Raw genomic sequence first — 15,453 nt, 5'->3', positions numbered from 1 at the left:
GCTGGTAAAATATTATTGTTTTTCAAGGTGTTGATGAGTCATGGAACAAATACCTTTGACCACTTTGCAATATATGCTTAAGAATGTTAGACAAAACTACCAATATGGCAAGTTTCAGATCTTGAATTGCTTATGCTTTGGTATACAATATCCCAAGAGGTTGCTATATTTAGTTATTTATAAACTATAATCACAGGAAATCTGAATATATACAATGTTCTCTTAAGCTATCTGTATTTTATTATTTTTCAAAATGCTTTTGAAATATCAACCAAATCTATGTTCACTTCAGCATCTAAGAAATAGGAACTAAAGAAAAAAAATTAATTCTGTTAGTAAAATAAGTAAACAATGCAAGATTAACAACTACACTGCCTGCTGGAATATGTATTATATATCACTACAAAATAGATTCAAAGGAAGATGGACTGGAAAAGACATCAAGATGTTTTGGTTTTGAAGTAAAAACAAAACAAAAATACAAATATGCTCTTGGCTCAAATGATAAATAACTACAGATTGCAATTTCACAGTCAATTTCTTTTTTTTTTTTTTTATGTAGGGAAGGTGGAGGAGCGAAAGGGAGGTTGAAAAGGTTGTTTCACAGCTGAAATTAACTTCATTTGTTTTGTGTTATCTAAAAGCAAATAAAGAAAAAAAAAAAAGCTTCATGTTTTCCTTTTAAATGTTGCTACTACCAAAATAAAAGCATAAGATCATTATGGAATAAGTGAAACTACTTCTGTGCAACGCTTACATCAAAACAACTAAATTTAGTCTCTGTATCACTTTGAAATGAGGAGGTAAATCAGGTCTGATAAAGCAAAATTAAATGCCCATTTTCTTTGGTTTTCCTGTCTTTACAGCTGAATCTATAGCTTGATTTAAACTGAAACATTCAACAAGCCGTTGTCTGCAAATAAACAAGGAATATATACCAAAACAAGGAGGCAGATTTGTGAACACCTAACATCAGTAGGCCATAGGCAGTGCTATAAGTATGGAAAGGAACAACACAAGTGGAATCTCATGGAAGTCACTGTCCTAGATTAATATTTTTTCATTTACATTTTTCCAAGTATCTGTACTGATAAGGAATCGTGTGTTTTGAAGTTCAGTGGATTATCTCTCAAGGAAAACTGGTTTGGAATATTTGTGAACTGGCTCTTGCTGCATTTAAAACAGCTAAGCATCCACTATTTGGAAAAAAAAAAAAAAAAAAAGAAAAGAAAAGAAAAGAAAAGAAAAGAAAAGAAAAGAAAAGAAAAGAAAAGAAAAGAAAAGAAAAGAAAAGAAAAGAAAAGAAAAGAAAAGAAAAGAAAAGAAAAGAAAAGAAAAGAAAAGAAAAGAAAAGAAAAGAAAAGAAAAGAAAAGGAAAAAAAAAAAAAGAGAGACACAAACTATTTGAAAAAAGCACATGAATGGAAGGATTGAAAACCAAACCAAACCAAACTGTAATATAAAAGCAAAAATAATTACCTTAATAATTGTGAGAAAAGCCCTATGGAAAACTCATGTAAAAGATTTTGTGTACCAAAAGAAAAGATCAAGAACAGAAAATAACAAGGAGGATTGTTATTAAAAGCATAGGTAGAGTACATGAGAAAGCATGTCTTACTAAGAGTTGCACTGCCATCTTCTTTACGAAATAGAATATATCACATCTTATGACGTAAACTGTTAACATTTTTCTCCAAAGATATCAACATTTTCATACCAAGAAAGGCTTTCCTTTGTTCCTTCAGGTGTGAAGGACCAGAATGAAAACAGTTACTAAGCATTATCACTACAGAGTCCAAGCATAAACACCTCACTTTTTTTGTTTTACTTTCTAAATGAGTTGGAGGTAAACTCTCTTAAATGCAACAGCAGCCAGAGCAGTAACAGAATATTTGTGTTTCCTGGGGGATTTTTGAGAGAGATGCAGTTTATCAGAGAATACACTTAATTGAGGGAATGCTGGAGATTTTATAAAGGTTGGAGAGCATTAAAAAATGAATATTCCCTGCTATCCCTAATCTTTGCAATAAAAATAAATAAATAAATAAATATTTCTAAAACTATGGTGAAAATTTTGTAGAAATCTTTCCTCTTACCTTAATTTTGCTGTCCTTGCAAAACGCTTCCTCCTGTCTTTATTTTTGGTTGTTGTGAATAAAAATATGAATATCCCAAAATACTAGATTCAAAATGCTAGGGGCACTCAGGTAGAAAAAATAAGATTAGGTACTAGAATAATTAGGAAAAAATATTTGACTCAGGTGCACTAACATCACTAATCAGACTGGGGAAAAATTACAGCAATAGGTCCAGAGACTCTTTCTTGTGCTTTTGGATGATTTTCAGTAGGGAACTGGGTTGGAATTGAGACATTTTGCTATAATATTAGTTTGTGCAGTTCCTAACTAGAGGTTGTGTTACAGATTGGTGTGAAGCTTATTGAATTATCAATAAATAAAAATAAAAAACGGGAAAGAAGACAGCGTGTGTGTTATTCTTTCAGTACAAAGAAAAATACACCCTCCGGCATTCATTAAAAGATTAAAAAAAATGAGAAGTAGCTTAGGGGTTTTATGATTTTTTGAGAAATCTGTTTTCTCTACAGAGAAGCTTTTGTAACAACAGTAGAATGCAACTGCAATTCAGTTCCAATAACTGTATCATATCTGCCTCCTTACACCTGCTGGCCATTCTTCTTAGTAGATGTACAGTGCAGGATGCAATTGGTCTTCTTTGCTACAAAGGCACACAGTTCATCTACCAGTACCGTTCAGCTCCTTTTCTGAAGACCTACTTCCTAACCAGTCAGCCCGCAGCCTGTATTTCTGCATGGGTTTATTCCATATATCTTGCATTTGCTTTCATTGAACATCACAAGGTACCTGTCAGCCAGTTTCTTGAGTCTGTTCAGGTCCCTCTGAAGAAGCTGTTTGCAAACATGTTGAGTATCCACTTCCTCCCCTCATCAATGTTGCCTAACTTGATGAGAAGAATTTTGTTTCTATTCAGCAGTCTTTGTTCCTGAAAGTCCCCTGGTCACAGAAATCGAGCCTCTGCCTGTGACAGCTGACCCACACTTCAGTAATGACCTGTTGGATGCACACACTCCTACCTGAGCCTTTCATCCTGAATAGCAGGATCAGGAACATCACCTGGGTTCCCTTGCCCTTCATCCTCAGCCCCAACAGCTCTGCAATCACTTTTGACAACCTCAGCATTGTCCCTCTAAGTTTCACTGCACCCTTACAGATGAGCAACAAGAGTAAGGAGTCTGAGGACAGGAAAGCCTTAGCAGTCAGTCTGCTACCAAACTTAGTTCCTCACAAGCACCAAACCTCTATTGCTGAGTCACAACAGAAGGGCATCTCCAACACAGAAGGGAGTCTCTGATGACAATCACACTCCTTTTGCTCTTCATTGGTTAAGGCTAAGCCAGTTCTAATGTCTTCCCACATGGGTCTTGTTTCTCCTCACCTGTTCTCAAGGCATTATGCCTCTTCTACCATTGCAGATCACAGAATCACAGAATCACAGAATTTTCTAGGTTGGAAGAGACCTCAAGGTCATCGAGTCCAACCTCCAACCTAACGCTAACAGCCCTCCACTAAACCATATCCCTAAGCTCTACATCTAAGCGTCTTTTGAAGACTTCCAGGGATGGTGACTCCACCACTTCCCTGGGCAGCCTGTTCCAATGCCTCACAACCCTTTCTGTAAAGAAGTTCTTCCTAACATCTAACCTAAAACTCCCCTGGCTCAACTTAAGCCCATTCCCCCTCGTCCTGTCACCAGGCACGTGGGAGAACAGGCCAACCCCCACCTCGCTACAGCCTCCCTTGAGGTACCTAAAAAGAGCGATAAGGTCACCCCTGAGCCTCCTCTTCTCCAGGCTGAACAAGCCCAGCTCCCTCAGCCGCTCCTCGTAGGACTTGTTCTCCAGGCCCCTCACCAGCTTCGTCGCCCTTCTCTGCACCCGCTCAAGCACCTCGATGTCCTTCTTGTAGCGAGGGGCCCAAAACTGAACACAGTACTCGAGGTGCGGCCTCACCAGAGCTGAGTACAGGGGGACGATCACCTCCCTAGCCCTGCTGGTCACGCTGTTCCTAATACAAGCCAGGATGCCGTTGGCCTTCTTGGCCACCTGAGCACACTGCTGGCTCATATTCAGCCGACTGTCCACCATCACTCCCAGGTCCTTCTCTGCCTGGCAGCTTTCCAACCATTCCTCTCCCAGCCTGTAGCTCTGCTTGGGGTTATTGCGCCCCAGGTGCAGGACCCGGCACTTGGCCTTGTTAAACTTCATGCAGTTGACCTCAGCCCATCGGTCCAGCCTATCCAGATCCTCCTGCAGAGCTTTCCTACCCTCAAGCAGATCGACACACGCACCTAACTTGGTGTCATCTGCGAACTTACTGAGGGTGCACTCGATGCCCTCGTCCAGATCATCGATGAAGATATTAAAGAGGACCGGCCCCAGCACCGAGCCCTGGGGGACGCCACTAGTGACTGGCCTCCAACTGGACTTGGCTCCATTCACCACGACTCTTTGGGCCCGGCTATCCAGCCAGTTTCTAACCCAACGAAGCGTGCGCCAGTCCAAGCCAAGAGCAGCCAGTTTCTTGAGGAGAATGCTGTGGGAGACGGTGTCAAAAGCCTTGCTGAAGTCAAGGTAGACCACATCCACAGCCTTTCCCTCATCCACCCAGCGCGTCACTCTGTCATAGAAGGAGATCAGGTTCGTCAAGCATGACCTGCCTTTCATAAAGCCATGCTGACTGGGCCTGATCGCCTGCTTCCCCTTCAAGTGCTGCATGATGACTCTCAGGAGGATCTGCTCCATGAGCTTTCCTGGCACTGAGGTCAAACTGACAGGCCTGTAGTTTCCCGGGTCTGCCCTCCGGCCCTTCTTGTAGATGGGCGTCACGTTTGCTAGCCGCCAGTCGATTGGGACCTCCCCCGATAGCCAGGACTGCTGATAAATGATGGACAGTGGCTTGGCCAGCTCCTCTGCCAGTTCCCTCAGTACCCTTGGGTGGATCCCATCCGGCCCCATCGACTTGTGCACATCTAAGTGCCGTAGCAGGTCACCAACCAGTTCTTCATGGATAGTGAGGGCCACATCCTGCTCCCCATCCCCTTCCACCAGCTCAGGGTACTGGGTATCCAGAGAACATCCGGTATTGCCGCTAAAGACTGAGGCAAAGAAGGCATTGAGCACCTCCGCCTTTTCCTCATCTCTTGTAACTAAGTTTCCCCCCGCATCCAGTAAAGGATGGAGATTCTCCTTAGTCCTCCTTTTTGTGTTGATGTATTTATAGAAACGTTTTTTGTTATCTTTAACGGCAGTAGCCAGATTGAGCTCCAGATGAGCTTTGGCCTTCCTAATTTTGTCCCTGCACAGCCTCGCTACTTCTTTAAAGTCCTCCTTAGTGGCCTGCCCACTTTTCCAAAGCTTATAAACCCTCTTTTTCCTCCTAAGATCAAGCCACAATTCTCTGTTGAGCCAGGCCGGTCTTCTTCCCCGCCAGCTCGTCTTTGGGCACGTGGGAACAGACCGTTCCTGCGCCAGATCTGCAGGTGGAGAAGCAGTCTCCCTTCTGTTGCCAGTCACAAGTTTCCAGGCTTCCTTATCTTGGGAGTTTCTGTTCACCAAACCTATGAATTCAGTCTATTACAGACTCTCTTTCCATTGAAGGGCTCTGGATCTGGATGCTTCAGTATCTCTGCAAAGACCCTGCTGATCTCCTATTTGTCTTCCCTGAAGGCACATGAGTCTTCTCACTTCTCCCCCCAACTCTTTCACCTGCTAGTTCCATGCCTAGGACACACCTCCCCGGGGGCTGCACTTACTCCAGACACTGTCTTCTGCTCAGGCTTTGGACAGGTGCATACTGTCTCTCTCTTGATTTCTGTCTCTACTGAAATCACTCATGCACTAAGAACAGCTAATCCAGTCAGTACCAGAAACCATGTCCTAAGGCACATCAACTCTACCTTGATTGCCAGACAAATCAGGAATTTATGGACAAGGAATCCAGTTAAAGCAAGCAAATAAGACTTACAAGCATAAGAGGCTTTATGAGTTAAAAAGATATGAAATTTGAGGATTTCTTGAGGATTGCTAGATTTCTGAGTCAGCCTGTTTGCTCTTTCTTCGTTGTTCTGAAGCTGCAGCAGAAGCTGCTAAGTCAGTGTTTTGACAGCTGAGCTGTTCTTTAATTGCATAAATTACCTTGAATTACAGATTTATCCAAATGTGAAATATATTAGAGTTGCTATTTTTTTAAGTGTAATATGTTTACTATGTTCCCCCCCAAAAAAACATATTTTGTGCAATCTACCATAAACTCTGCTATATTAAATACTCAGCTATTTATTTATACAGCTTAAAGGCTATTTCATAGCTAGAGTCACAAAATTATGTCCTAAAGTAGCAATAGTAAAGTGCTGAATAGAACCAATAGAACTTTCAATATATAAACAAATATAATTACTTAGCTACTGTACCTCAAGGATAGGGCTCCAGCTGAGAACTGAAGAACTCATGAATACCATCCCATTCCTTGAAACTGTTGCCGGAGAAGCATTATCAATATTATGAGGCTCAAAGACTATTTTACAATTTGGTGCCATAGGTATACGATCTCCATTTGCAAGGGTTAGAGTTCTGTTATCATCCAGGACAGAATTAAGGTTCTCAATCCAAATAGCATCGACTGGACCATCAAGAACTATCCAGATGTGGTCACCTACAGTCCAAAATAGAAGGCAAAAATGCCTATGAAAGAAGTTTTAGTTTCTTTCATGGACCAGTTTCTTCTCTCTTCAAACATATTTTCAATTAATTCTGAATTCATGCACACAGCTACAATCTCAGCTTTAAATACAATTACCATTTCCATTACTCACTTTCAATTAAGTACTTCAGTTTGTCACCTTATCATAATAATTATCCGTTACTCAGTATATAAAGTGTCATAAGCATAAGTCATCAGTTTGTAATAGTCTGAACCAGTTTTATGATTCCAGTCTTCAATTCAATAATAAATTAGGTTTATTTCAACTTACATAAAGCAACATAAAGATAGAAACTGCAGAACTATTTAAAACCACCATTCATCTGTTTCCAATACGCTAGTGTAAATGTAGTGAGATTAACTGAAAGGAACACTTGAAAAAACACTTTCTCAAATAGCATGCTCACTTTCATATATAAAAAAGGACCATTAAGAAAAGATTATTGGTTTTGATTCCCCAGTTTATAAACTTGATCCAGCTCCTTTGGGAGCTGTTCCAGCTCTTTCCACTTAGTACTGCAAATGTATCTTAATGCATGCTTGTGTTTCCCGGGAGGGTCTAGGTCTGTGCTGCTCACCTCACCTAACTACTGGGCAACCAGCCCCAGCTGGCAAGGCCCTTGCCCTGGCAGTCCCCTTGGCTTTCAGCTCCCCGTCCCTTAGGATGCCAGCCCTGCTGTGCATTGCCAGATAGCTCTGTAGTCAGAGTCCCACTCTCATCTGCCTTCAGAGAGAATCTTTACTGTCTAGATGCTGGGTTGCTAGGCATGAATCAAGAAGGTTCAGGATAAGAAAACTCACTTCTTAGCCAAACACCTTTATATTTAAAGTTTTTTCATAGCTATATTACAGGCTTCTCAGGCATGAGATGGTCTTCATAAAGAGTCATTAAAGGAGTACTGCAAATGGTGAATCTGACTGAGAAAGTCATGTGAGTATACTAACTTAATATTTCATGCTGAGGGAAAAAACAGCACCAACAATTAATGAAATGCTACATTCCCCAGGGTACTACATTTCCAAATTTGAAACAAAACCAATAAAATTAAATCCAAACATTATTTTTTCTATTTTAATGAATCTGTATCCTTAAAGACTATGGATTTTTTTAAATTGAACAACAAATGCTTGCATTTTCTCTTTACACCTTTTTCTTCCTTTTTAGTCTAAATGGTCTAATAATAAGGTCGTATACTAATAGTGTGACAAAACAAGTAAGAATCTGTCTAGCACCAAACCACCAAGGCCTCTCCTTTAAATAATATAGCAGACTACGAATATGCCTGAATTATTTTGTATATGTCAGGCAGAAATCAGTTGCCTAAATGGAATTATCTAGCAACATTTCAGATGGCATGTGGCCACATGATTGTGGCATGTGCAGGGCTGGCAGATATGATACAACTTAAGAAGATTCACACCCTTCGCAGTTTGAGACCTGGTAGAAATCCTGACAGCACCAAAACTTTATATTATAGCAGTGCTATAGGAGAAGATTCTGACTTTTCACTTTCTTTCATGCAAAAGCCTCTCATTTCAAAGAAAGGGAAAAGCAAAACAGTATTTGCTACTCAACACAGTTTCAACACAAAGCTTTTAGACCAGAGACTTTTTAAATACAATTAACAGAAGTTCTTACAGCTATATTCAAAAATAAATAAATAAATAAATCAGCTTTAGAGAGAGCTGCAGCTTGTTTTGTTTTGGAGGAAGGGTTTTCTTTGGTATACCTTTCTTGGCTCTTAATGTTTTTCTCCAGAGTGTTGAAAATATTCCATCTGTCCAATCATTGGTTGCCACATCAAGACGTCCAAACATCTGTGGTGCAGTTATAGCTTTAGGATTCATTCTCATTTCACGATGTGGCTGTCCACAATCTATGCAGGCAGATCATCAGTTAGTTATGGTATTTCATTTCAAAAGTCAGAGAACTTCAACAAATTCAACATCATTACACCCATGTGGATGGTTTAATATGCATTCACCATTATAGTGACACTGTGTGCTTACTTGGAAAATTTTCTAGCAGCACAAAATGATAGAAGTAGTAGTTATTTTATCCTGCAGATAAAGACCCTGTCTTGTGAATTGTGTTCAAAAAGGAAGAGACCTAACTACTTATGGTGAGGGGTAGCTTTCAGCACTACCTCAGTTGAACAAGTAAGATGCTTTAACCACTTTTTCCAGCTGCCTACCCAGGCAGTACTTCTCTTTCTCAATGTTTCTAGAATAAAAATTTCTGATATATGGAAAACAGGATGTATATATTATATGAATTTGAATGTCAAGTATTTTTAAGTTTTTAAAAGATGTTACCATGATAATTTTTAGTATCACAATACACTGAAACTGATTTTCCAGTAAGTTATCCTCACAGGGAAGTAATTGAGGCTACCTTTGAAGAAACAAAGCAAAATTTTATAACATTTATAATATAAACGTTCACATACCTGTCATGGCTTTCATCAAAGTGTGAATGCAAGTAGTTTTTCCTGCACCACTAGGCCCTAATGTCATCAGTCCATGTCTTACCCTCTGAGTTTCAAAAAGCTGGATAACTTTCAGTTTCCAAGGAGGATGACAAACAAGTCCAGCATCCTCCACCTATAGATACCAACAAAAATCCAGATTGCCACCATTTTAGCGCACATTATACTTTGGTATTTTAATAATCTTTCTTCAGTAGAAGGCTACACTCTTTTTAAAGGTTTTGTGTATATAACAAACTATTTGGAAAAAGAAGAGTTTTTTGGTGTTCAAATATGTATTCAGAAAAATAAGCTAAGATAAACCATTTTTTTTTAACTCTTTTTTAGGGTTAATGTATCATTTTAAGAAAAAGACAAGAATTTTAGAAACACTCTTCCTAGCAATGTCTTTCATAGCTATGAAACGTCATTCACTTACCAGTCAGAAAAATTCTATTATTGTTATTATTATGGCATGTTTCTTATTATAAAGTTCCTTAAATTCCTACAGTAGCCTAAAGTTCTTCTGCATATCATTCTGTTAAACATTTTTCAGTGTGCAGAGAGATCTTGGAGTAACTTCTGCATGTTACCTTTCTGAGAAAATACATGCTGTTTCAAAATTGAATATCATATGATCGTTCTATACCAGTAAGTTCGCTAAAGCTTTCAGGCTAACCTTCCTGTCATGATGACCCCATGAAATCTCCTGTTCGAAACCAACTAAGTTCTGAAACCAGAGGACTGCCACAGTATATAAATGTGCATGTGTGTATTTATGGGTATATATATTTTTGAGACAGAGTGCTTTTCTCATCATATATTAAATCACATCACTGTGTATATTAAAGAAAACTTTAAAACTGCCAGTGCTTAGGCTAGCACTAATACCTGCTGTATCACTCATGACAGCTCAACTTATTTACTCCACTCTGCAAGGAAGCCAAGAAAATAAGGCTGCACAGGATGAATTTATCAACACCAACCACTAAGTACAAGCTGCCACCATCTCTTCAGCACCATCAAGAACACAACTGCTGAAGCAATGGAGTTTGCAAAGCACATCATGTGTGAAGACATCATTTGCACCATTTTCATGGAAACATGACAAAATTCTGCTCATTTACATCTTAACAGCTCTTGAAGCTAACAACAAACCAATCAAGCTGCCTTTCAAGTAATGAATATAGCTTTTAAACTTCTTTCCAGAGTCCACATGTATCCAGTAATATTTACTGGATATTTAATATACATAATAAATAAATAATATTTATCCCAATAATATTACATATACAAGGTAATGATGCACCCGAAGAATATATCTGAACTGATTTCCATCTTCACATAAAACAAGATGGTCACTTCAGTTATTCCTTCAGCCTAATCAAGTCCTAATGGGCACTGATCTTTTCTTAATGATTTCTAATACACATGGTTTCTGCAATAATCTTGTAGACTAGATATCATTCATATTAAAGAGAAGCATGTTCACAAACAGACTTTATATGTTCTGAAAAGAACCTCTGTTAACAGCTGTTACACATACTGGATCTGGTTGGGATGGAGTTAATTTGCTTCATAGCAGAACATAGGGTGCTGTGGTTTAGATTTATGACCAAAACACACCAATGTTTTGGCTATTACTGAGCAGCGCTTGCACTGCAACAAGGCCTTCTCCATTTCTCACAATGCCCTGCGAGTGCATAGGCAGAGAGTGGGCAAGAGGCTGGGAGAGGAAACAGTTGGGACAGCTGACCCCAACAGAGCTAAGGGATATTTGTTACCATACAGCATCATGCTCAGCAATAAAACTTGGAGGGAAGTTTCTCTGAAGTAGCTGTTGCTTGGAGACTCTTCTTTTTTTTTTTTCTTCACTTACAAAATGACTTTATCCCATGAGCTTATTTCTCCTCATTTTTGTCCATACAAATCCCTCCCCCATACTACTAGGGGAAAGTGTGCAAGCGACTGTGTGGGGGCATAGCTACCAGCCAGGGTCAACCCACCACAACATATAAACACAGGAAAACACTTTCATTCAAGTAATGACAGTTTCTTCTCGATGATCTTTTCACAACAGCTTCTGCTTCCCTTCCCTAATAAAGACAGCCCTCTTAAAGTTGACTCTGTCCTAACCTAGCTGTTTTCATTGTACTGAATCATTGCAGCTCCGAAAACACAACTAAGAGCTCCATTCAACAAATCATTGATCCTCATCCAAGACAAACAAAACTTGGCTGACCACTTTGGGTTTCTCTAGATACTAAGGTTTAGTAGAATGCGAAATAAAGCACAGCATTAAGCAAATGCCCCAAATAAACTACCAAAAATTTCAACGCTGTCACTGCACTAAATTGCATTGGACCATGCTATGCAGCTGAACTCCACCACAACTCTGCTCTCTCACTCCCACTCCTCAAAAAAAAAAAAAAAAAAAAAAAAAAAAAAAAAAAAAAAAGGAGATAAGGACAGGGAGATCACTCACCAATTATCATCATGGGCAAAACAGACTCAGCATAGGAAAATTAATATAATTTATTGCCTATCACTAGTGGACTAGAACACTGAGAAACTAAAAAGCAAGCTAAAAACACCTCCCCCGCCCATCCACCCTCTACTGAATAGCTACTATCCCCAGGCGGCACAGATGAACTGGGACTGGGCGCTGTGGCCAGTCCCTGGCACTTTGTCTCCACTGCTCCTTCAGGGTCTCTCTCTGCCCCTCCTCCACGTGGGGTCCCTCCCACAGGATGCCATCCTTCCCAAAGTGATCCTGTATGGGCTGCCCACAGGCAGCAGCTCTCCAAGAACTGCTCCAACATGGCTGTGTGCTTTCTCCTGCACTGACCTTGGGGTCTGCAGGGCTGGTTCTCACTCCTTTCTCCCAGCTGTTGCTGTACAGCAGTGGTTTTTGTTTTGTTTGCTTGTTTGTTTGTTTTCCGTTTCTTCAATCTGCTCTCCCAGAGGCCCAACGGGATCTCTCCCTGTCTCAGCTCTGGCCAGCAGCAGGTCCCTTTTGGAGCCAGCTGGAGCTGGCTCTAATCTGACATGGGGCAGCTGCTGGGCTCTACTCACAGAGGCCACCCCAGCAGCCCACCTGCTACCATGCAAATGCAATTGCTACATAAACCCAATACAGTTTGCTGTTAAATGGAATACTTTTATTTTTTTTTTTTTAAATGGAAGACCATACCTTCTATGTCTGGTTTCGTAGTTTACCAACAGTAGAGCTATGAAGACCATGTTATTATCACCTCTTCCTTTTAATTTACTAGGAAATGACAGTTTAAAGCATAAGATTCAGGTTTCATATAGTTTCTCCTAATGGAAGCTTAATTTAAGAGTCCTTTTTTAAAAACAACTGTATAAACTACAGAAAGCAAAACAGTTTTATAGACATTAGCTGATGATTCAACCTTTCCTTGCTAAGAAATCCATAAACAGGCCTATTTATTTATAACTAATCATATTAAATATAAGTAAATGAGAAGTCATTTACTCAAATTCTTCAGAAATGTGTTTTTTCATGCTGTTTTTTCTTCTTTTTCTTGATTTTTTGAGCTTTTTATTTCTATGTTTAACTATTAGACAATTATTCGAGGAATTATTGAAATTCTGGAGGAAAGTTTAATAAAACTGATCATTTAAGTGTTCATACTTCATTAACTTTCTAAATCCCACTGATGTTCTTAAGTCAGCCCTATCACAATGTTCCATAAGATCTAATGGAAACTGAAATAGAGGAAATGCTATTTTAGCAAAATCTTTCCTCAAGCTCATATTCTGTTGATTAGGCTTTATACAACTATTAAATCCTGATTCACATAAGGCAAATGTACATACATATGTTTTTCAGACCTATCTCCACAAATGATTCACAAGAAAACCACAGGACACCACAACAATTCAGTGACATCCTTAATGATAAGACGAATATTTATATGCCAATGATAAAGATTTATGGAAAAGCTTACTCTTACCAGCTGGGTAGATTCAGCACCAGTAATTACTACAGACATCTCATCATACTAGTTATGCCACAACAGCACATATCAGGAGAAACATTACCTGTTTGTCAATAGCAGCTTCCAATTCAGGATACTGTAGTTTATCAAGGTGGATATCTGGAAACAGATCTTCAATTAGACTTAGGAATAAGGGTTCATCTTCATCAATCTAGGGAAAAGCAGGAGAGAAAAAAAATATCTTTTTTTTTCCATTTATTCTAGCATCTCAAAAGACAACCTTTAATTATTGTGGGCTAAAGAAATATTTAAAAACCTAAGGAACAATCTATGGTAACCCTTTAGGTGCTAAACACACTAGCAGGACAGAGCAGAAGGAGATTGTGTGATGCCTCCAATAATGAAGTTATTGAAAATAAGCCACTGAGATACCAGTTTAATTTAAAAAAGTGTATTTTAGTAATGCCATTTATACAGATAGATTTTTTTTTTGTCTAAGGTGTATAAAAGATAATAAAGGAGATGAAGTATCACATCAGAAGAGGTTTTGTTAACTATTTAAGTCTGTTGAGGTAGTACTCATTAGTATAAATAACATTTTTAAAGAGTGACTAAATACAATAAGCAGAAAGCTTTAGGCCAAAACTTCCAAAGAGGCTATTACACAGAGATCTATTTGGTCATTTCTTTCTGTAGGTAGCAGTGGAAATAAGTTTTAAAAAAAAATAATCTGAACAAATCAAGTCATCCAGTGAATGCAAGATTTCCAAGCTAGAATTAGAGTAAAGGCCACATCCAGTCTGATTGTGATCACCTGAACAGATTTAAATTGTAAGCCCAGAAACAGTTGGCTCCAAAGTATAGTTTAATTAATTTACTGTGTCCTCAGATCTTACCAGTTTAGACAGGTTCATGTCTCTCAGCACACGCATGACTATGGTAGACTCAGTATCTGTGGGATTTGCTCTTTTTGCCGCTCCCAATGTGCGTAGCACTGACAATATATTCCGCAAGCCAAAATCATAATGCACCTAAATTATATACAAAGTTTGGGAAAAAAAAATCCCTAGTTTATGGGAATGAAACAATTCAGACTTATCATTCAAGGTATGAGAAGCGGTACTTGTGGTACAAATGTCTGCTAATATCTGTGTAACCCACAATGCCCCCTGAGAACCACAGAGACATTCATTCACTCCCATGGTAGGATGGGGAAGAGAACAGAAATGAAAAAAGTGAAAAAATTCATGGGTTGATTTAATAGGTAAATGCACAAATTAATACTAATAATTTGTGTCACCATTTATAGTCTTTCCTTAAGATATTTTTTTCTGCGAATGAAAACTATCACCTGTTTTGAAAGCTGTTCTTCACACAGCTTGTACAATGTGAAGAACTTCCTTGCCAATACAACATTAGCAATAAAACCACAGCTAGCCAACTTGACACGAATTATAATTTGACGATCAGGAACCATCATGGCCACTGAACGGAAGTTGATCTTCAAGTTTTCAGGAAGTTCTTGCCGTCCAGCATATCCTGGGTTCTGGAGAGAAGAAGTTCTGATGTTGACTACTGTGCAGAAACCAAAGAATCAGCAAAGGAACATATAGTCTAATTTGACAAAAGTAACTTCTTGGCTTTAAATCCCATTTTAAAAATGAATTATCAGCTAAATTTATCACCATATCTTTATGGAATTTTAGCCTCTCATATATGAGGTATGAAAGACATGACACCTGAACACGTCAAATCTAGATTTCATTTGTCTTACAGGTCCAGTTTTGACTAGCTACTTTTACCTAATGTCAAAGAAAAAGACTCAGTAAACTGTCTTTGTTAGCAATGCTCACATCTCAAATTGTCAGTGAATTCAAAGAACGGAGCGACATCAGAGTTAGCAAGTACATTTAACATATCAGGTTAGAAGCGATAATCATACAATCATCACTGGCATATCAGAAACCTACTGAATACCTACCATAGTAAGAAAGATGCCAAATTCAGGGTTCATTTCCACATTATCTCCATCAGTAAAAATAAAGCTTTTTTTATGTTCCTTCTTACATGTCAACACAATTGCAATTTGCTGTGCAGCTACTGATAGTACTGGTAAATCAATACGATTGAATTCATCAAAGCAACCCCAGGAGCCAGACTGAGCAAGACCTTCAAAGAGAAGAGCAACTAAACATCTGACGATTATGTTGTTAATCCTTTTTT

At 38.9% G+C, this 15,453-nt stretch overlaps 1 protein-coding gene across 1 annotated transcript in view; it reads right to left on the bottom strand.

The window, feature by feature from the left end:
- The window catches only part of DNAH5 (dynein axonemal heavy chain 5), a 137,267-nt gene that overhangs the window by 56,658 nt on the left and 65,156 nt on the right, over positions 1-15,453 (bottom strand). Inside the window, exons 37-43 of the mRNA XM_032181098.1 lie at positions 15,212-15,399; positions 14,582-14,776; positions 14,127-14,261; positions 13,334-13,441; positions 9,248-9,401; positions 8,528-8,674; positions 6,508-6,749 (exon numbers count right to left, since the gene is read on the bottom strand). Coding sequence (XP_032036989.1) covers positions 6,508-6,749; positions 8,528-8,674; positions 9,248-9,401; positions 13,334-13,441; positions 14,127-14,261; positions 14,582-14,776; positions 15,212-15,399 — 1,169 coding nt within the window. The remainder of the gene's footprint in view (positions 1-6,507; positions 6,750-8,527; positions 8,675-9,247; positions 9,402-13,333; positions 13,442-14,126; positions 14,262-14,581; positions 14,777-15,211; positions 15,400-15,453) is intronic.

The sequence above is a fragment of the Aythya fuligula genome, chromosome 2 (genome assembly GCF_009819795.1).
Source record: "Aythya fuligula isolate bAytFul2 chromosome 2, bAytFul2.pri, whole genome shotgun sequence".
Lineage (NCBI taxonomy): Eukaryota > Metazoa > Chordata > Aves > Anseriformes > Anatidae > Aythya > Aythya fuligula.
This window is presented reverse-complemented; position numbering and strand designations above follow the sequence as displayed.